This window comes from Pleurodeles waltl, chromosome 5, assembly GCF_031143425.1.
Source record: "Pleurodeles waltl isolate 20211129_DDA chromosome 5, aPleWal1.hap1.20221129, whole genome shotgun sequence".
Classification (NCBI taxonomy): Eukaryota; Metazoa; Chordata; class Amphibia; order Caudata; family Salamandridae; genus Pleurodeles; species Pleurodeles waltl.
In genome coordinates this window covers 1,697,315,609-1,697,337,515 of record NC_090444.1, presented here as the reverse complement: position 1 = coordinate 1,697,337,515, position 21,907 = coordinate 1,697,315,609, and the positions used below count along the sequence as shown (strand labels likewise).

The 21,907-nt window shown below is 42.9% G+C and overlaps 1 protein-coding gene across 3 annotated transcripts in view; it reads right to left on the bottom strand.

Moving 5' to 3' along the window:
* The window catches only part of GCFC2 (GC-rich sequence DNA-binding factor 2), a 236,024-nt gene that overhangs the window by 159,850 nt on the left and 54,267 nt on the right, over positions 1-21,907 (bottom strand). For all 3 annotated transcript variants that reach the window (XM_069236040.1, XM_069236043.1, XM_069236041.1), the window contains exon 4: positions 19,618-19,830. In XM_069236040.1, coding sequence (XP_069092141.1) covers positions 19,618-19,830 — 213 coding nt within the window. The remainder of the gene's footprint in view (positions 1-19,617; positions 19,831-21,907) is intronic.

The window sequence follows — 21,907 nt, the reverse complement described above, 5'->3', positions numbered from 1 at the left end:
CGAGTGGAGAGTTGTGTGAGGAAACGTAGTTCCCCTGGTCTATGGCAGTAGCAGCAGGCAATCGTTCTGAAGGTGACACTCCTGGATAAAGCACTTCTGTCAAGACGTTCGTCTTGACGGCCACCGAGGGCAAGCTGAGGTCCAGGACTTCAGCCGCTCTCCTCACCACCACTGCAAAGGGGGACAATGCATACCAGTATCTGGAGATGTATCCAGTTCACTCACCCAGATCCTCACACAAGTCCAAGATGTCGTAAGGCTGGTATTCTTCAGGGTGCAGCGACTCCTCCCAGTCCTCCCCGAGTCCTAGCCCATAAGAATAGGGCTTGGACTCCGGCCTAGAAGACATGGCTCCAGATGGTGATGGGTCCGGCATAAGGTGACGCCCCTCCAACTCGGAAGGCTCATAGGTGGCCTCGCGGAGCAACCTTAGTCTCAAGGGGTATGACTGTGTATGAACCCTCATCAGGGACATCAGCAGTGCGTGGTCCACAGGAGATGTTGGTGCAACAGCAAGTTGTACGCACCAGAGAAGGGGCTGGAATGAAAACGACTAGTCGTGTTCCAACTCCACCAGCAAGGGTGCACCGAAGATCCGAACCATGCGCTCACGGCACAGCGAAGTTGGTGGGAGAGGCTCCATTTGCTCTGCATTGCTGGAAAGAAACAACCACTGCGAATCAGAAGAAATAGCAGTAGTAGTCTGCCCATCAAAACCAAAATGATTGGAAAGCTACCAAACACACTTGAAAAGAGCGAGTGGATGGCTGACGGGATGACTCCGAAGACAGTCTGGAAGATGGATACGAAACCAGACCCGACAGCCTTATAGAAGTGAACAATCCCAGTAGTGCCTCAAGCATTGATTATTCTGGATACCAGCTCTCCAAAGTGCTTGGGGAAGTTGGTATTTAATAGGGATTGTATCTCGGCTGATGATCTCGCAATCTGGAGAGCATACGTCTCCTTTGCGGATGTCAAGGTGACCTGTTTTTTAAACAATAGCGCCTTAAGCCTGCTCAGCTTGTCATAGTTCACATTAATAGTATCTATGTGGGGCCACATGTCCGATACTTTTCTCTCTCGTGTGGGGGGAAACAAAACATGTCCACAACACGTAACGACCTTCGAGACCGAGATTGCGTAGGCAATTCCTGGTCGCATGCCGCAACAACTTTGATTGTTCAGTACCACATAACTTCCATTGGAAAGTACATGAAATACCGGGCGAATCAAAGGGACGAGAGTACCCCTCAACAAGCACGCCAAATTTGCGAGCCCCGCATTGCAAAGACCGTGAAGAGACACCTGCTTACATATCATCGATTGACGAACAGCAGTCTCACATTCGCTTCCGGTAAGAAAGACCTCTGTTTCGCCGTTCAGACATCTGTAGTCAAAGGGCAACTCCCACTCTTCCTTAATATAGCTATCTCTTAGTTGCTCGTACCGTCCTACTGCAAGATGTTTCAGGCAGTTCGAGAAACGAAAGGTCGAAATCGACAAGTTAATAATGCCATGTAAGAGCCAGATAGTCGAAGGACTCTCTGCTAACGTGAAGGGCAACTTATCTAACTTTTCAATGCGAAGCATGGTGAAACTAGCCTCCCTTTTAGCCATTGTCTGTTGTTCCTTGGCGAAATTAAAAGCAGTGAAGAAGTCACTCCCGTTAATATACTTCCATGGAATGCAGCCACTTTTCAGTGTCTGTAATGTCCAACCCAGCTGCATTATGGAACGTAGCTGTGTTTGCCCATGATATAACGGGGACAGGTCTGTCTGAGTGATATCAATAGCAGACGATACTATATTTGACAGTGAGTAAATCCTGTTGGGCAGTGTATCCATGACGTTGTCGTCAACAGCTAATGCTTTTTCTAAATTTTCTCTATCCAATTGCCTTAAACGTGCAGCAGCCTCAATTTGGGAAAGTTTCCAAATTTCATTGTCCATAGCATATAAAAACCTTTTCGAATGCTTTTTCCTAGGACCCAGAAGAAAATCCTGCAAATCTATATCTTCGGAAAGGGTGTTCAAGTATTGCTTAACTGCGGCTAACGTGTTGGTCTGTACCCATTGCTGGAACAGCTTTCCCACACTGTATGTCGTAACTATAGCTGTATGTTGCCCCGATATAAAGCGAGGGTCTGGCCTGTTAATTGAAAAAAACCCTGAAGAGTTCAAAAAACGCACTTGACACTCATTCGTGTCAGTGGGCCATATTAACCACAGGCCAGGACTGGAAATAAGTACCAGCCTTAACCATTGCATCTAGCTTGTCCTTGGTGATATTGAGGAAGTATTGCCAATCTTTAAACTTTGCCGCGGTGGGGATACTGGGCATATTCAAGTCTTTAATTTTTGCTAACCCCAGACAAGGTGTCTGCTGAATTGTGTCATTTAAGAAAATCATTTGTACAGGAATCAGGCATGCTCGGAATAAAGCCTCCCTACCCTGTATCTGCCAATCTTGTGTTCCCCATACACTTTTCAAATCAATAGTGCTCTTCCAGTATTCATAACCTTCAACTGCAAGCCGGGAAACAAAGGGATTGGAGTAAATCAGTTTTATATCAGTTAGCAAAATTTTCCTAATTTGTGCCGGAGGTATTTTAAAATAATACGACTCTGCTTTTTTTTGTATCATGCCCAGAAAAGTACGTCAATTTATCACTATAGTACTTTGGGTTCCCCACCGGTGGTGTAGAACAGTGTTCCCACTGTGTGTAGTTTAATACTGGCCTATATCTAGTGGCACGTGTAGGTAGTAATGTCCCCAATTGTTATAGCAGAACATTTCCCCATAATTCATTGTATATTCCTATACATCCTCACTTTCAAAAGCAGAATAGTCCTTCATCTCAGTTAGCATGGAATCAACTGTTTGGACATCCCAATCATCAGAGACAACATCAGGTGTAATTACATCAGTCATCGAAATTTGGACACATATGGTATTTGAATAATTTCAGTAGGCCCGTATATATCGAATGGAACTTCGCCCCACACAATCCCATCAGGAATCGGTATTGCTGTAATATTTACAGGGGACAAATCTCTCCGGACCTTATGTGAAGAATGATGTGGTGTTAAAACTTCACCAACAGGCTCCACAGAGGAGCGATCAGAAATATAATGACCATTTACAAGTAACAAGAAAACAGTAAAAAATAAAAAAAATAAAAAAACACAATCCATAAAAATAATGCACAAAATTTCAAAAAGAACCATAAGTAGTTCCATGGGTATCTCAAATAGTTCTTTTTAAGCCACTGATACAGCTTACTACTTTTTGAAACATTGTCAATCACAGTAGTGGATGAGTCTGAAGAAAAATCATCAATGTCAACGAAATAGCCAGAGGCAGTCTCTGCAAACATGGGAGCCGGTGCACCATCTGTACTTTGGTCCACTTCACGTGGGGGCTCTTGATAGACAGGGTTGTTAGACTGGGATGTGTTTGTGTAAAAAACAGCAAGATCTTGAACCGGGGTGGTCACTGAAGAAGTGACTGGAACCAACAAAAGTTCATTTTCCGCCCTCCCCATGGTCAAGGAGGTGTCTGGAACAGCAGTTGACATTGTTGCATAGTCTGTAGTAGTGATGTTCATCCTACTATGCAGATGTATGTACTGTTGGATAGTGAGAGGGGTTTGGGAACCACCCAAGGGACCTCTTGGTCTACTGTGAAGGATCGGCCACATGGTGTAGTTTGATGTCATCAATGGAGATTAATTAGTTAGTTTTAGAACCAGACAGTGGTGGTAAGATGACAGTCCTGGAGCCTTTTATTCCCAAGACCGGTACAGGTGCTCTGTATGGTAGACCTAATTCTTTCTTCACTGCGACCTTCACGAACCAGATCCCCAACTTTAGGAATCCAGCCAGTCGATGTTTTCGCTAAGTCCCTTATTCCTAAGGTGGCAGCACTTGCAGATGATTTATTATCACAAAATTGCTGAAGCTCCTGTAAAACAGTGAGACGTTCATTCATGTCAAATGGTGTTTCTGCTGCCACCATACCAGGGGCATCAAGATCTGGGACATACACAGGTATCCCAAAGAGAACCTCATATGGAGTGCGTCCCCCCCAAGGACCGTCTTGGCAGATTAGTCAGTGCTCTCTGGACCCCATATAGGTGATGTAACCAACTGCGGCCTGAACCTAATACTCCAGCTGTTAAGGACTGCTTTAGATCACGGTTGCTCCTATCCACAACCAAATTTCCCTCTGGATGGTATGGTGAGGAGTAATTGAGTTCAACACCCATAGTCCCCATGGTGCCCATGAATGCCTTAGAGGCAAATGCAGGGCCCTGGTCCAAATGGAATGCTGCAACCGCATATGTACCAATAAAGATCAGCAAGTCTTTTATAACAGTCCGGGTGTCAGCCGACCGCTGTGGCCATACCCACAGGAATCTAGAACAAGAATCTACAGCGACTAAAATGTATTTGTATGCACCATCAGGCTGTAAGGGACCACAATGGTCCAGGTACACACACTGTAGTGGCCTGTTGGACACTAAAAGGGATGTCTGCGGCGGGCGTTGGATATTAGAACCCTTAATCTGCTGGCAAATGTCACAACAAAAGACATACTGCTTTGTTCGTCTGCATAGACCAGGCCACCATAAGCGTTTCTGTAGAAGTGTTATTGTGGCCTGTACACCAGCATGTGCAGAAGCAACACCCTCATGCGCTGCTTTAATTAGATCTAATCTCTGGTCTTCATTGGGAATCACTCCATCTCCAACCCCAGGAATTGTTGTGTAAGCAACATTCTGCGCACTGATATGGTAAGTATAGTTCATAGGGTATCCTTTAGGAAGGGACTTGCCTACAGCCAAAGCTTTAACGGCAATCAATATTTAATTATCCAATCTCATCTGAGAACGAGTCACTGCAGCCACAGAAGCCGTAGCTACTGCTGCTTTGGCAGCTTCATCAGCCAAATTACCGGCAATGTGTACTCCTACACGTTGATGTCCCAATGTATGTACTACATGGACACACAGCAGCTTATCCTTAAGATCAGCCACCCTCCCCACAGTATTTTGTGTTTAATGGTGTTCCCTTTAGTACCTCTAAACCCGTTCAGTTTCCAATGATTGAGATAGTCATTGTATGACTGGGCGCAGTAATAAGAGTCACACACTATTAAAGTCTGGCAGCCTGGCTCAGTATGTTCAAGGGCTAGAATAAGAGCTTTAAGCTCAGTCAACTGGGCTGTGCAGTCCCCTAAGGTCTACGTGTAGGTATTGAGAGGGTGGAAAACTCCATCTGCCATCACTCCGCTCACGGCTGCGCAAGCTGGCAAGTATTGATGTTTAGTACCTACAGCTGGCTGTGCTGAACCATCAGTATATATGACAGTATGGTAGTTGTCTAATGGCAAGATATTTAGAGGAGCGGGGTACCTTTGTTCGTACTGAAGAAATTCTTGTGTCCGAAGTTCTGGATCATAAATGTAATCGACATCAGTGGCGGTCAGAGACGTTGCCCATTGAATCCAACGTGGATGTAATACTTTAGCGTTAGGAACGCTTGCTTTGGTGACAGCCTCTAAGGCCGGCACCGGGGAGACAACAATAATACGTTTCACCTGGGCAAGTGGCCTCTCTTTTATGACAGCCATCTGAACTGCCATCAGAATATTTTCTGTAGGTGCAAAACGCTGATCAGCATTGGAGTATAAATGTGATTTATATGCTATGGGTACTGTGTCATCCTCATTAAAGGTGACACAAGTAAATCCAATGGCATCAGCTATTATTCTGATGACCACATTTTTTTTTATTGTCACAGGTGTGCAAGTGTTTAGCTTCTAGCATGTGCCGTTGCATTTCCCAATGATGTGCGTGTGTTCAATTGTCCAGTGCCTGCTAGAAAATTTGGGCTGAACCAAGTCATAAAGTGGCTTGATCCGTTGTGCATAATCTGGAATGTATGTTCTGCCAAAATTAAAGAAACCTAGTGATGACTGGAGTTTCTTCAGTGAGTTAGGAGGGTACAGTTGAGCACATTTTTCTAGAAAGTGCGGGGCCAGGCTCTTTCCCTCGTTTGATAGCTCATATCCCAGGAATACAAAGGCTATCTTTCTTTTCTTAAAATTGAATTTGTAACCGAGATCTGCAAATCCCAAAATGATCTGATCGACCCTCGCAAGATGAATGTCGAGGACGTCGTCCGTGAGATATATGTCATCCACATAGGACAATGCCTCGGAATCGATATCGTGCAGTATCGATGTTACACGGGCTGAAAATAGCCCTGGGCTATTCTTATAGCCTTGAGGTAAACGACAAAAGTGTTTCTGCGAGCCAAATGAGAACGAGCTCAGGTCCCGACTTTCAAGTGCTAAATTCTGGCAGAAGAATCCATTAGAGATGTCTAATGTTTTAGATTTTTACGCACTATATTATTTATTAGTGCTGTGTGAATTCTGTATAGCATATGTACGTGTATGATTATTTAAGTGTCTATAATCAATTACTATGCTATATGAATGGTCTGGCTTTGCAACGGGGAATAATGGATTATTTATTGCAGATGTATAGGGCTCAATTACTCCCTGGTACTCAAGTTGGGCGAGTGTTTCCTTCACCGGAGCTTTCGCTTCATGTTTAACAGGATATTGTGGCTGCGGTTGGGGTGTTGACCTAACGGGGATAACATGACAAGGAGACTCCTTGTCCCAACCTACATGATTGCGGTATAACGCAGGTGCTTGCGCTAAAGCCCATTCAGAAGCAGAGGCTTCTTTGTCTGCTTCCAGAACAAGATCGGAGAAAGAAGGCAAAATGACATCTTCCCCATGCGGGAGCTTGCTGACGTGTTCAGGTGGCCAGTCTCTTTCGGCCAATAGGATATCACTAGTAAGTTCATCCCAAAATATCACACTCCACGTCTCCCTCAATCTGAATTTTTAAAATCATAAACCTTATTGGGGGGGGGGGGGGGGTCTCTAGATCTGCTAGTGGCATATTCTGTATGCCTGGGTGGGGTGTGTACATGGCAAACATAAGCCATGTAGGTCCGTTGTTACTTAAGGGACCTAACCTCACTCTTTGTAGTACATGTGGTAGGGCGCCTTCAAACCAGTTCTGATGCTCTTGGCATGTGAGCGATATTTCATGATACTGGAATGCTCGGTACCACTGAGGTACGTTCGCAATTTCATGTGTGGAATGTATGTGTTCTTTGGTCAACCTCAGGAAAGGTGACCCAATAGTAAAATGTTTGTTTGGTATGCTTCATTAGCTTCTATAATAAGAGTAACATCCCCGCCCTCATCTGAAAGGCCATGCATTAATAAATGTTGTGTTAGTGCTCGTCTAGCATTTTCAGGAATGTCAATGGCTGAGGAGGATTTTCCCCAAAGACCACGGACGTCTCCGTATAATGGTACTTAGGGTACCTATTGTCTGTGAGACAGTGATAGTCGGGGTATCTGTAAATTAGTGTCTAAACACGATTGTTGGTGACGCCATATCGTAGTTTGGACTCTTGCTCTAGGCAAGACTGCTGGTTAAAGGATGACAGTACTTTTGTTTGTAGGCGACTACATCTCTCCTACAACAAGTCACAACTGTTGTCCCAAACCTTACCGGCTCACTAGCAGTACCTCACCAGAAACACAATAATAAAAGGTGATTTGTGGCAGCCTTTACAAATGGACTCCAGAGTAAGACATCTCAGGGAGTATCGTGGTTAAACGGAGATTACCCCTTTCTCACAGATGTATCTCATACAACAGCAGGCAATGACAAAGATGCAGTAAAGTTTCAATAGTTTTTATTCAACATAACTTCAATTTGCGATAAGTTGCCTGGGCTGCAATGATTAGGATAATGAATAATGCAAGTAACAGAATTGTGAAGACAAGAGTCATTATTACAAAGACCCCCACCATCTTGCAATGCATGAAAAAGACATACAGAATGTAATATGCCCTAATACCCTAGTGCGTAAGACCTACCCTCCTACCTAAAGGAGAGCTTGGTTTGTTAAACCTAATCTGCCAATGCCATGTCCATGAAAGGAGCCCCTAACCCTCATTACCTTGGAATGAGGTCTCTATCTCAGACTCCGTAGGGACACGAAGAATGGGTCAGCGTCAAGACGACTGCAGCATCGATATCAGCGATGGTGGCAATGCCCTCTGGTCAGAGTCCCTCTGATTATCTGTCTAAAGTGCAATATATTTATACAGATCTTCAAGGACCCCTGACGTAGGTGTGTTCCCAAACAATAGATAACAGACATGCTTGGGACGGCAATTATCACTCGAAAGTATAGAGAGGGAAAATCCGTAAGTGTGAAGGCCTACTGTTTGTTTGTCTTTGGTGCTAGATCCTGACGCCTTAGCGGGTTGACACTGATAATGTAACCCATAACAAGTGGCCTAACTCTAAACAAGGCAGCCATCTTAGAAGAAATAAATAATTAAATGTGCTAAGACAGAGCAAGCTAAGTAGGTTAAAAGTCACTAGGTGACGGGGGCACGAGTCTGTAAGATAACTCCTGTTATCCCATTAAAACGAAGTAGGATTCACTACAGAGTCTGCTCCCTGTTTCTCAGCCCTGTTCTTGCTTGTTTCAGCCAGACCCTGCTCCCTGTTTCTCAGCTCTGTTCCTGCCTTGTTTCAGCCTGAACCTGCTCTGTTTCCCAGTCTTCTTCCTGCTTGTTCCAGCCAAAGCCTGCTCCCTGTTTTTCCAGTCCTGTTCCTGCCTTTGCTTCAGCGTGAGCCTGCTCCCTGTTCCTGCCTTTCCTCCTCGTTTGTTCCGTCTGTTTCTGCTTCCTCTTGGGTATTGTGTCTGGTAAGTGTAATATCAGTCCTCACCTGTGTATAAGTGTTTTCCTTTGTACTGGGGTTGGCTCCTGGTTTCCAGGAGGCAATTCCAGCCCCCATCCTTTGTATGCAGTCTTTAGTGCCTAACAGTGACTGTGTGCTATCGCGGTTTTCCAGGAATTGCCCAGTGTTTCCAGCTAAAACCACAGGGGCTAGTCTTGTGTAAGTACGTACAATCCTTGTTTGTGCCCTAAGGGTGGTAGTGAGGGAATCCAAGGAGGAGGTCATGGGAGTGGAAGCACCAATAATGACTGTTGGACTGGGCGCTAGAGGAGCTAAAGACTGACAACTGGTATGCGACAAGTTAAGTAATAGTGTGTCTTTTTTTTTTTTGTGTCTTGAAAGAACGTGCTGATTGAGGGAAGAAGCAAAGGTAAGGTGACCTCTACTGTTGCACGTATCACACACACAACCACCAGCATATTTTGTGACTGTCTACATAGAATAGTGCTTTAGAACGACAGTTTAGCCAGTAGCAGAAATTGGCATCTCGTTGGATGACTGCTGCTCAAGCCCTCACTCGGGTTATAGAGGACAGCTCTGACGTAGGATCAGAGACTGAGACAGCAGATACTGAGAGAGCATCTGAGGAATAGGACAATGGCGCAGACTCTGGGAGTGATTTTTCAGTTGGAGGAGTCCCATTCGATAACTCCTCTTCCATTGATTATGAGGGAGGTAATGAGGGCAGTCTTGCTGTTCCTTCGCAAGCACAGTCTGTGCAGCGGGACAAGAGCGGGTTAGCCCAACCCAGAGAGCAGGTGCATGCGGTGGCAAGCACCAAGAGAGTGCTCTCTTGGGAGCTCCCCAATTGAATTCAGCCCCAAATTCCACCGCCCAAATTGTATTCTGGAGACATCAAAATTATCTATCACAAAACAACCTGTTTTTTTAAGGCAGGGACCTGCATTTTTGGTCCTGGGTTCGGCAGCCATATAGGGAAATCTACCACACCCAGACATTTCTGGAAACTAGACATTCAGGGGAGTCTACAGAGGTAGGACTTGTGTGGATTCCCCAAAGTTTTCTTACCCAGAATACCCTGCAAAGGTAAAATGTTTAATAAAAACTAAATTTGTTCTTGTATTTCTGTCACACAAACTACAGGTATATGCTGGGATCCACCCAGTGTTTCCCCATCTGTCCTGATAAAAACACTACCCCACTTGAGTGCCTGTACCTAGTGCATGCGTCAGAAATGGATCACACCTGGGTCAACAGTTGCTGTCATGTAAGGACCAACATTGACAGTTGCGTGATCTAGTCCTGTCGCGGGCACTAGGCCTACCCACACAAGTGAGGTACTATTTTTATCGGGAGACTTTGGGGAATGCTCTGTGGTAGGAAATTTGTGGCTCCTCTCAGATTCCAGAACTATCACCAAAATGTGAGGAAAGTGTTTATTTTGCCAAATATTGAGGTTTGCAGATGATTCTGGGTAACAGAACCTGGTGAGAGCACCACAAGTTACCCCATACTGGGTTCCCCTAGGTGTCTAGTTTTAAAAAATGCACAGGTTTGGTAGGTTACCCTAGGTGCCGCCTGGGCTAGAGGCCAAACTCCACAGCTAGGTACTTTCCAAAAAACACGTCAGATTTAAATGTAAAAATGTGATGTGTCCAAGTTGCGTTTCCTATCGCGGGCATTAGGTCTACCCACACAAGTGAGGTACCATTTTTATCAGGAGATTTGGGGGAACACAGAATAGCAGAACAAGTGTTATTGCCCCTTGTCTTTCTCTAAATTTTTTCCTTCCAAACGTAAGACAGTGTGTAAAAAAGACGTCTATTTGAGAAATGCCCTGTAATTCACATGCTACTATGGGCACCCCGGAATTCAGAGATGTCCAAATAACCACTGCTTCTCAACACCTTATCTTGTGCCCGTTTTGGAAATACAAAGGTTTCCTTGATACCTATTGTCCACTCTTTATATTTCACCAAATGAATTACTGTACACCCTGTATACAATGAAAACCCATTGCAAGGTTCAGCTCCTTTATTGGCTCTGGGTACCTAGGGTTCTTGATGAACCTACAAGCCCTATATATCCCCGCAACCAGAAGAGTCCAGCAGATGTAATGGTATAGTACTTTTGAAAATGTGACATGGCAGGAAAAAGTTACAGAGTAAAACAGAGAAAAATTGCAGCTTCTTTTCACCTCAATTTCAATATTTTTTTTATTTTATTTCAGCTGTTATTTTCTGTAGGAAAACCCTGTAGGATCTACACAAATGACCCCTTGCTGAATTCAAAATTTGGCTACTTTTCAGAAATGTTTAGCTGTCTGGGATCCAGCATTGGTTTCACACCCATTTCTGTCACTAACTGGAAGGAGGCTAAAAGCACAAAAAATAGTAAAAATGGGGTATGTCCCAGAAAAATGCCAAAATTGCGTTGAAAAATGTGGTTTTCTGATTCAAGTCTGCCTGTTCCTGAAAGCTGGGAAGTTGGTGATTTTAGCACCGCAAGCCCTTTGTTGATGCCATTTTCAGGGAAAACCACATGCTTTCTTCTGCAGTCCTTTTTTCCCATTTTTCTGGAGAAAAAAAAAAACGTTTTAGTTGTATTTTGGCTAATTTCTTGATCTCCTCCAGTGGAACCCACAAACTCTGGGTAACTTTATAATCCCTAGGATGTTGGAAAAAAGGATGCAAATCTGGCGTGGATAGCTTATGCAGACAAAAAGTTATGAACGCCTAAGCGCAATCTACCCCAAATAGGCAAAAAAGGGCGCAGCATAGGGGGGCAACCAGCAGCTAAGGGGTTAAGGCCGCAAGTTTGAATACACTACTGACCATCTAGCTAACCCTCATTTTGAAATAGGATTACCCTTATGAGGTTGCTGAAAAACCACAAAAAGTTGTTCAGATTTTCTGAAACCTTTTGTTCTATCTATGTAATACATGAGAGCTCTTTGACATCAAGAGTGTGAAGAGCTCTTTCAGCAATTGAATCTGGCTGTGGAAAGAAGACTGGCAATTCCACTGACCGACTGATTTGAAATGGTGAAACCACTTTGGGTAGGAATTTTGGGTTTGTCGTAAGTCTTTTGTTTGTGAATTTGGAAGAAAGGTTCTTCTAAAGTGAATGCTTGAATTTCACTAACTCTTCTTGAGGAAGTTATTGCTACTAGGAAAGCAACCTTCCTTGAGAGAAATTGAAGAGCGCAAGAATGCATGGGTTCAAATGGTGGACCCATAAGTCTTGTGGTCACAATGTTAAGATTGCAGGCAGGAACTGGTGGTAGCCTAAGTGGAATAACTCTTGAGGCCTTCCGCAAAAGCTTTTACTACTGGAATTCTAAACAGAGAAGTATGCTGTCTGTTTTGGAGTTAAGCTGATATCGCTGTTAAATGAATTTTAATAGAGGAGTATGCAAGATTTGCTTTTTTTAAGTGAAGCAAATAACAGACAATATTCTGTACCGATGCTTTAAAGTGGATCAATGTTTTTGGTTTGACTGTAATACACACAATGTTTCCATTTAGCTGCATAGCACTGTCTGGTTGTAGGCTTACTTGCTTCCTTTAAAATGTCCATAGACTCTGATGGAAGCTGTAAATATCCAAGCTATGACCTCAGGAACCAAATCGTCAGGTTGAGCATACTGGGATTGGGATGCCCGATTAGACCTTTGTTTTGAGTCAATAGGTCTGGTCTGCTTGAGAGCTTGTCATGTGGTACTACAGATAGATCTAATAATGTTGTGTACCAGTGTTGATGTGCCCACGTGGGAGCTATGAGTATTATAGTGAGGGAGGTGAGACGGATTTTTTTGACTACAAATTGAATTAGTGGAGGGTGGGGGGGGGGGGGGGGGGGGAGCGTAAGCAAATATCCCTGACCAATTGATCCATAGAGCATTGTCCTCGGATCGAGGGTGTGGGCACCTGGATGCGAAGTTTTGGGCATTTTGCGTTTTTGATTGTGGTGAAAAGGTCTATGTCTGGTGTTCCCCACGTGTGAAAGTACAGTTGAATTACTTGTGGATGAATCTCCCATTCGTATATTTGTTGCTGCGTCCTGCTTAACAGGTCCGCTAGTTGGTTGTGTATCTCTAGGATATGCTCTGCTAGTAGTTCAATGCAATTGTGACTTGCCCATTTCCAAATTGTCTGTGCTAGAAGGGACAATTAGGATAAGCGTGTGATGGTAGAAATGTTGCAGTCTTCCTCCCACAAGAGATGTCTACTGTGTAGGGATGCTGAGAAAGTCACTGCTTTGCTGAGGTGGAGCCTCTTGTGGCAGTGGATTTCCCCCTGCCTCTAAAGTGGTTTCCTCTATAGGATCCTTTGAAAGAAAAGCAGATAACATGCCTTTGTTTTAAGCAGAAGCATGTTATTGCAGTTTTAAAAAGATAACAGTACTGAACTGCAATGTTTAAATAGGTTTAGACCTATTTAAACATTGCCATCTTTCTAAAATAATTGTGAAAAATTCTGAGGGGGGGCCCAATGTTTTTTTTTTCATGTGGGGGGGGGGCGCAGCATTAAAAAGTTTGAGGACCACTGCTCTAGAGTAATATTGTTGTCCCTGCTTTTGTTGGGAAGTAGAGGCCTCTGATGTTGATGTTTAAAACCCCCTCTGAAGTGGGGCCTGTGTAAAATACCCGAACAGGTGTTGCGTAAAGGGCACCCATGGCCTTAGCTGTGTCCGAGTCCTTTTTTCATTTTTCTATGGTGGTATCCACCTCTGGTCCAAATAACTGCAGTTTGTTAAATGGCATATTAAGGACTGCTTGCTGTATTTCATATTTGAAACTTGAAGATCGCAACCAAGCATGCCTCCTGATTATTATGCTAGTGTTTCTACTCCTAGCTGCTGTATCTGCTGCATTTAGGGCAGATCTAATCTGGTTGTTGGAGTTAGCCTGCCCTTCTGCAACTACTTGCTGTGCCCTTCTTTGGTGTTCCGGTGGGAGATGTTGCAGGAACTCCTGCATCTCGTCCCAACGGGCCCTATCACACCTGGCTAAAAGAGCCTGGGAGTTGGCAATTCTACATTGATTTGCAGCTTGCAGTTGCCACTCTCTTTCCTGCTGCATCAAATTTGCAGCTTTCCTTAGCAGAGGGAGGAGCATCCCCGGTGGACTGACTATTTGCCCTCTTTCTTGCTGCACTCACAGCAATAGAAATCAGGTGGCAATTGTTGACTGATGAAGAGTGGATCTGATGGTGCAGCTCTATATTGTCTACTCTTGGTGTTAGTACCCTAGCCTTTACTGGCTCTTTAAAAAAAAAAAAAGTCACCAGCATGTTTTAGCATACCTGGATGCATTGGTGTTCTTTGCGTGTAGAGGATAGGGTGTTGAATAAAAAAAAGATAAAATCATCCTCTATGGGATCTGAGTGCAGCTGCACATTGTGGTATATCGCTGCTCTAGCAATAACCTTATTATAGGCCGTGGTGTCTTTAGGTGGTGATGGCCTAGTGGGATATCCATCATGGTCATTAGATGGGATAGAGTCTGGGTCATACAAATCCCATGGATCTACACTATAAGTATTGTCACCCAGGTCATCCCAATGTGAGGAGCCAGGGGATTGCGCAGAAAACTGTAGGTGAAGGTGGTGGTGGAGTATCAGGTGGTGGAGAAGTAGGAAGAAAAGAAGAATGCAGTGAAGGATGATGTACCGCCTTTGGTTGATCCTCCTCCTTGTGCTTGACGATTTTTGGCAGGTGAAGGCCCAGCTTCCAAAGTCTCTTGGAAAGATAGTTTCCTTTTTGGTTCTAGAAGGAGGAAAGGCAATAATCTTTCCAGTATCCTTATGGATTTGGATTTTTCGCTGTTTATGGTGCATCACTTCAAGTACGGGCCTAATGTCTGTTGATTCTTCTACAGAAGGAGCATATTTCTTTCCCACAGTTTTGAGCTCCAAAAGCTTGGTGACCCACTGTTTTAATCAGGCCGAAAACGTTGACTCCAAAGCAGATGGAAGTTTTTTCGGCTACGAAGAGGGGCTTGGCTGTTTCGGCTCCGAGGTGGAAGACGAATGCTTTGGTTCCAAAGTGGAAGCCTCCACTTTTCAAGTCGATCCCGAAACAGGCGTGGCAGTCTGTTTGGTTGATGTCGAATGCATTTTGGTCTTTTTCGACACCGAACCTGAGGGCCAGTCATTGAGATATAACTTTCAGGTCTGACCATGGCCGGCAAGCACAGGTGGACCCAAGACCAGTTGTGTTGATTTTTTTTAATGTTTTTTGGTGATGGAAAGGGGCTGGCGTACTCATGTACTACGCTGCTGGAATCACTTGGCTGTCCCCATCGGAGTCATGCTCGGAATCAGAGTCTACGATAGAAACTGCAATCAACGCCTGTTCCTCACCGAAAATGTCAGGTGTTTGTTCGGTCGACTTGGGATGCCATCTCTAGCCGATGCGCTCTTCAAACCCGCAGTCTTTTTGGAGCTGAAGGATCAACACGCCTCACATGTTTCGTCTTTGTGATCGGGAGAGAGGCAGAGGTTGCACACAGAGTGTTGGTCGGTGTAGAGGAACTTGGCGTGGCGCCTAGGGCAGAATCAAAACAGAGTCCAATCAATGAGCCAGTGTCGCAGTAGGCCCGAGAAGGGCGCGGTCGCCCTAAAGGGCGTTTAATCGATCCCAACGATACTATCGGATCGAGTGTGGTCAGAAAACACATTTGAAAATGATACCCACTTTTAAAGTTCAGATAGTACCGAACCAAGATCTACCGGAGCGAGGGAACATGTCCGAACCCGCTAGCGGAAAGAAAACAATCCAACGAAGAACTCAATGCCCATGCGCACTATCACTGAGAGGAGGAGTCACTCGATCTTGTGACTCGAAAAAGCTTCTTCAAAAAAAAAAAACTTGGAACACTCAGAGACCATCACTAGATGGCGGACTTATGTAAAGCATGTGTATCTGCAGCTACATATGCCATCGAACACACATATAGATTATATATATATATATATATATATATATATATATATATATATATATATATTACATTACACACACACGTACACACACCTATTAGTACATAGAGAAGGCAATATTTACATGGTCTTGTATGCGCTTGTATGTTGTGTCTAAATATACAAAGACCGTTTTTCCCATACCTCCTATAATAATGTATCTATGTATAAATGGACGCATAGTATCATGTGCAGGAATACATGCACATGTATAAAAACAACTTAATCTCAATATACTGAAATGTATTTTTTGCCATGTCTACATACAAGATATATGGAAAATGTCACTTACCCAGTGTACATCTGTTCGTGGCATGTTGCGCTGCAGATTCACATGCTGTGCACTGTTCCTGCCATCTAGTGTTGGGCTCGGAGTGTTACAACTTGTTTTTCTTCGAAGAAGTCTTTTCGAGTCACGGGACAGAGTGACTCCTCCCTTTCGGCTCCATTGCGCATGGGCGTCAACTCCATCTTAGATTGTTTTCCCCCCAGTGGGTGAGGTAGGAGTTGTTAAAGTAAGGATACTAGAGTTGCCCATGCAATGGAGTAAATGTGTATGTACATAGCGTATTAAAGTAAAAATTATTTACATATTTACAATTTTAATGCAACTAAAACAGCTACAGGCTCCCGGGGAGGTGGGAGGGTGCATGTGAATCTGCAGCGCAACATGCCACGAACAGATGTACACTGGGTAAGTGACATTTTCCGTTCTATGGCATGTGTAGCTGCAGATACACATGCTGTGCATAGACTACAAAGCAGTAATCTCCCCAAAAGCGGTGGTTAGCCTGTAGGAGTTGAAGTTGTTTGAAATAATGTTCTTAGTACAGCCTGTCCTACTGTGGCTTGTTGTGCTGCTAACACATCTACACAGTAATACTTAGTAAATGTATGAGGTGTAGACCAAGTGGCTGCCTTACAAATCTCGGTCATTGGTATATTACCAAGAAAAGCCATTGTGGCGCCCTTTTTCCTAGTGGAGTGTGCCCTTGGAGTAATGGGTAATTCTCTTTTAGCTTTTTGGTAACAGGTTTGTATGCATTTGACTATCCATCTGGCAATTCCCTGTTTGGATATAGGTATAGGCATGTGGTTTTTGGAAAGCTACGAACAAATGTTTCGTTTTACGAAATTGTTTTGTTCTGTCAATGTAACACATTAGCGCTCTTTTTATATCTAACGTATGTAATGCCCTTTCTGCTACTGAGTCTGGCTGTGGGAAGAAGACTGGGAGTTCTACTGTTTGGTTTAGATGAAATGGAGATTTGACTTTTGGTAAGAATTGTGGATTTGCACGGAGAACCACCTTATGTTTATGTATTTGTATAAAGGGTTCTTGAATAGTAAACGCCTGTATTTCGCTAACTCTTCTAAGTGAAGTGATGGCAATTAGAAAGGCTACTTTCCAAGTTAAAAATTGGATTTGACAAGAATGCATGGGTTCAAATGGTGGGCCCATGAGTCGTGTTAATACAATATTAAGATTCCACGAAGGAACTGGTGGTGTCCTTGGGGGTATGATTCTTTTTAGTCCTTCCATAAAGGCTTTGATAACTGGGATTCTAAAAAGCGATTTTGTATGTTTAATCTGCAGATAAGCAGATATTGCAGTGAGATGTATTTTAATGGAAGAGAAGGTTATATTGGATTTTTGTAAGTGTAGTAAATAACCTACAATATTTTGTGTGGAGGCGTCTAGGGGCGTAATCTGATTAGCCTGGCAGTAACAAACAAATCGTTTCCATTTGTTAGCGTAACAATGTCTGGTTGTGGGTTTCCTTGCTTGTTTAATGACCTCCATACACTCTTTAGAAAGGTTTAGATATCGAAATTCTAAGACTTCAGGAGCCAGATTGCTAAGTTGAGCGATGCTGGATTCGGGTGTCTGATCTGTTGTTTGTGTTGTGTTAACAGATCTGGTCTGTTTGGTAGTTTGATGTGAGGTACCACAGATAGGTCCAACAGTGTGGTGTACCACGGCTGGCGAGCCCACGTTGGTGCTATAAGTATTAGTTTGAATTTGTTTTGACTCAGTTTGTTGACCAGATAAGGAATGAGCGGGAGAGGGGGAAAAGCATAAGCAAATATCCCTGACCAGCTGATCCATAGAGCATTGCCCTTGGGGTGTGGGTACTTGGACGCGAAGTGTTGGCATTTTGCGTTTTCTTTTGTTGCAAATAGATCTATGTTTGGTGTCCCCCAGCGGTCGAAGTGATCTTGTAGAATCTGGGGATGTATTTCCCATTCGTGAGTTTGCTGTTGGTCTCGACTGAGATTGTCGGCCAACTGATTTTGAATGCCTGGTATGTATTGTGCTATCAGGCGAATGTTTTTGTGAATTGCCCAATGCCAAATTTTTTGTGCTAAGAGACACAGTTGTGACAATTGTGTCCCCCCCCTGTTTGTTTAGATAATACATTGTTGTCATATTGTCTGTCTTGACAAGAATGTGTTTGTGGGCTATAAGTGGCTGAAACGCTTTTAATGCTAGAAATACTGCTAGCAGTTCAAAGTGATTGAGCCCTGTGTTTAAATTTACAGGGTTCCACCATTGAAGCGAAGAGTATGTTTGGCGGTCTATCAACACTAGATCTTGGAGTTGACCCTGTACCTGCGTCCATTGTTTTGCTAGGCACTGCTGTAAGGGCCGCATGTGTAGTCTTGCGTTTGGGACAATAGCTATGCATGAAGACATCATGCCTAGTAGTTTCATCACAAACCTTACCGTGTATTGTTGGTTTGGTTGCATGCTTGATTTTACATTTTGAAACGACTGAACTCTTTGTGGACTTGGAGTGGCAATTGCTCTTTGTGTGTTGAGTGTTGCTCCCAAGTATTGTTGTATTTAGGATGGTTGTAGATGTGATTTTTGGTAATTTATAGAAAATCCTAGTTTGTGTACAGTATCTATGACGTATTGCGTGTGAAATTGACATTGCTGCCGAGTGTTGGCTTTTATGAGCCAATCGTCCAAATATGGGAATACGTGCATGTGCTGTCTCCTTACATGAGCTGCTACTACAGCTAGGCATTTTGTAAATACTCTGGGGGCCGTTGTTATTCCGAACGGTAGCACTTTGAATTGATAATGTTTGCCTTGTATTACAAACCGGAGGTATTTCCTGTGAGATGGATGGATGGGTATGTGAAAATACGCACCATTGAGATCCAGTGTATGGCCTTCAACAAATCAGTTTATCATGATGAGTAAAGGTGTTTTGCATGGTGCATGCATAAATTCACACTATCTAAAGAACAATCTTACTTAGTATAACCCAAGCAGGCCACTTCAATCTGCTAACTCTCCAACAATAAATGTCCATAAAATTAGCAGATCCAACTGGGGGGCAGATGTTTCATCCACACTACATCCCATCTCTGAAACAATCTACCAGGAGTTGAGATGCCAATCCAAGCACCTGATTTTCAGAAAACTCCTTAAAACCTAGCTTTCTCCTGTCCATAAAATGAGGCAGAAAAAAAAATCAGCTTACTTCGGCAGGACTGTACTCATTTAGTATGGTATCACAGCGCCAAGACACCATTGGCATTTGCGCGCTCTAGCAATGTTATAACTTTTGTGCCTGGAAAACAGATAATGTGACACTGTTTATGTGCAACTGAAAATGAGACAAAACTACACACAGGTTTATTACGTTAACAACAGAGTTCATTACACTTAAGATTGAGAAACCCTATAACACTACAATTAGAAAGGACTATACTGGCATTACTCAGTACTTTACTTAGCCTCCACTTGATCAGTTGCCAATTTTAATTGAGATAGTACAAAATTGTTTCACTGATCTTACCTAGCTTTTCAGCTATCCTCTGTTTTACAGTCTTTGGCTTGGGGGCAAACAAGATTCTCTGCTCATGGTCATCAAGTTCTCCATCACTATCCACGTCATTTCTCACTTTGGGATTTCCACTTGATGTATCAAGTGCAATATATTCTCCATGAGCCCTGGCCAGCTGGCGCTTCCGACGGGCTTCCAGGATGCACTGAGCACCAGGAATTACATCTGTGCTAAAGGAAAAAATGTTATAGGAAAAGAACAGCAACTAACAATGGAAACATATCAAATACAGTTTTACTCTTAATATATCGAATTCAAAACCTGTAACTACTCAACACCACCAGAAGCCATGCACAATTGTTTTAAAAGAAAATATATAAACCTGCAGGTCATTGGCTAGAGAATGTAAAAAGAACTTCACACAGCACAGTATTTCTTTCCATTGTTAATAAAGACGTCCATCAAAAGATAAACACATACTATGTAGAAGGGGTGTGGTATTCCCATAGCCCGACATCCAGGATATACTGTTTGGGGTCAAGAACAAAAAGTTTTCAACTTTAGTTTGTCTTTGGGACAAGTAGGCCCAATCCCCTGTAGCACACATTTTTCGGCTGCCAATTTACAGTATCACATTATGGTGCAAGGAAAGGTATTGTCCGCAGTTGATTGCTCTAAATAAATGTAAGCTCAGACTGCACTATTGACAGCGGTTCCAGTTATAAAAAAAAAAAAAAAAGAAAAAAAAAGTACATTCATTTGCAAAGTTTAACAATATGAGACTACATATAAATGTTCACAGAATGCGCTCTGATTAGATGCAAATATTTGCATAAGCCTGAAGCAAGACTGATGATTCTTTGCTTACAAAATAAATGTACACAAAAACGCAACTCGGAAAAAGTAGTTTTGCTAAACTACTGTGAAATTTTAGGTACCATTTATCAAAGTGTGTTTATGTACAGTATTATTTCCAAAAACATATTCATAACAGAAATTCAGTGTAACCAGTTTCAACATTATGGGAAACATGAAAATTAACAAGCACTGGCAAAGAAAATAGATCTGACACTGGTGGTCATTCTTTTGGTTTTGTCAATGTGCGTCTTGTTTTGACATGGGTTTCGTACAACTTTATTTTTGTGAGTGCTGCTGGATACTCACTATTGTAACAAACATCGGCAAAAAAGGCAAAAATATGTTTTGGTCTCAAAAAGCACACATTGCTATAGCAGTTCCTAGCACTAAACAAAACTACTTTATGTGTCGATGTGCTCCCTTGCAAAAGAGCAGATTGCGATCATTTAAAGTGAACCCAGCTAATAGATGTGGGGAGAGAGCTAGAAGTTTAATAAACACAAGAGCTCTTGGTTAAGGCCAGACTTAATTAGGGGCCCAAATTCTTAAAGAAAGTCACAAAAGTGCACGTGGTATATGTCTTTGCATTAGTGCAGATTTACGTGTTTCGTGAATTCAAAAGAATTTATATAGAGGTAGACCAGGAAATCATACTATTAGAAAATATTTATTAACTGTATTTTAGCACAAGCAAATATGCGTGTGCAGAACTGCTCATGTGAAAATCTGTTGAGCGTTCACAAGTTCACTTTCTCTCCAACCACCTTTTCCCAACTCCAAAAAAAAGCTCTACTTCTGAGCCCTGTCAAAAGTAAATTTCCAACCTTTTTCAGTATGAGAAGATTAGAGAAGAGCTGGTGAAAACCCGTAAAACATGCAAGTTAGTAGGTTTGCTCAGACTGAAAAGGGAATTCCAACCCTGAAACTATTTCTTACCACTACCCCCAGCCCTAGTATGTAGATTTGCAGAAAGGCGGCAAAATACGGAAATTGCTAGTATTTAAGCCCTACTATAGTATTAGGCAGAGCATAATCCGAAAGGCTATTATCAGAGCTCTTATATAGTGAGGGTACTGTCATAAATTGTTACCACATTACATAACACCAATGGGAGGAGTAGATTTTTTTTTTACAGGACAAGTAGATTTCTGAAGCAATCTGTCCCATCGACAAGTAGATATTTTATTAAATTCCACACCCCATAATTCACCTCATCCAGAATATGTAAATCCTGTCTCAGATTCTTCTGCTCGTTTTAGATCTTTCCCCAAAGTTGTCTACATTCTCATTACACAAAAACAGAAGTTAAAAGACTGAGTTGTTAAATTTGTTTACGTCTTGTTATAATGCTACAGACAAAAGGAAAAATAAATACTATTTTAAAAATAAATCACGAGGAGATCTGTCAGGCAGTCTTCAGTATTTGCCATCATCACCCAAGTCT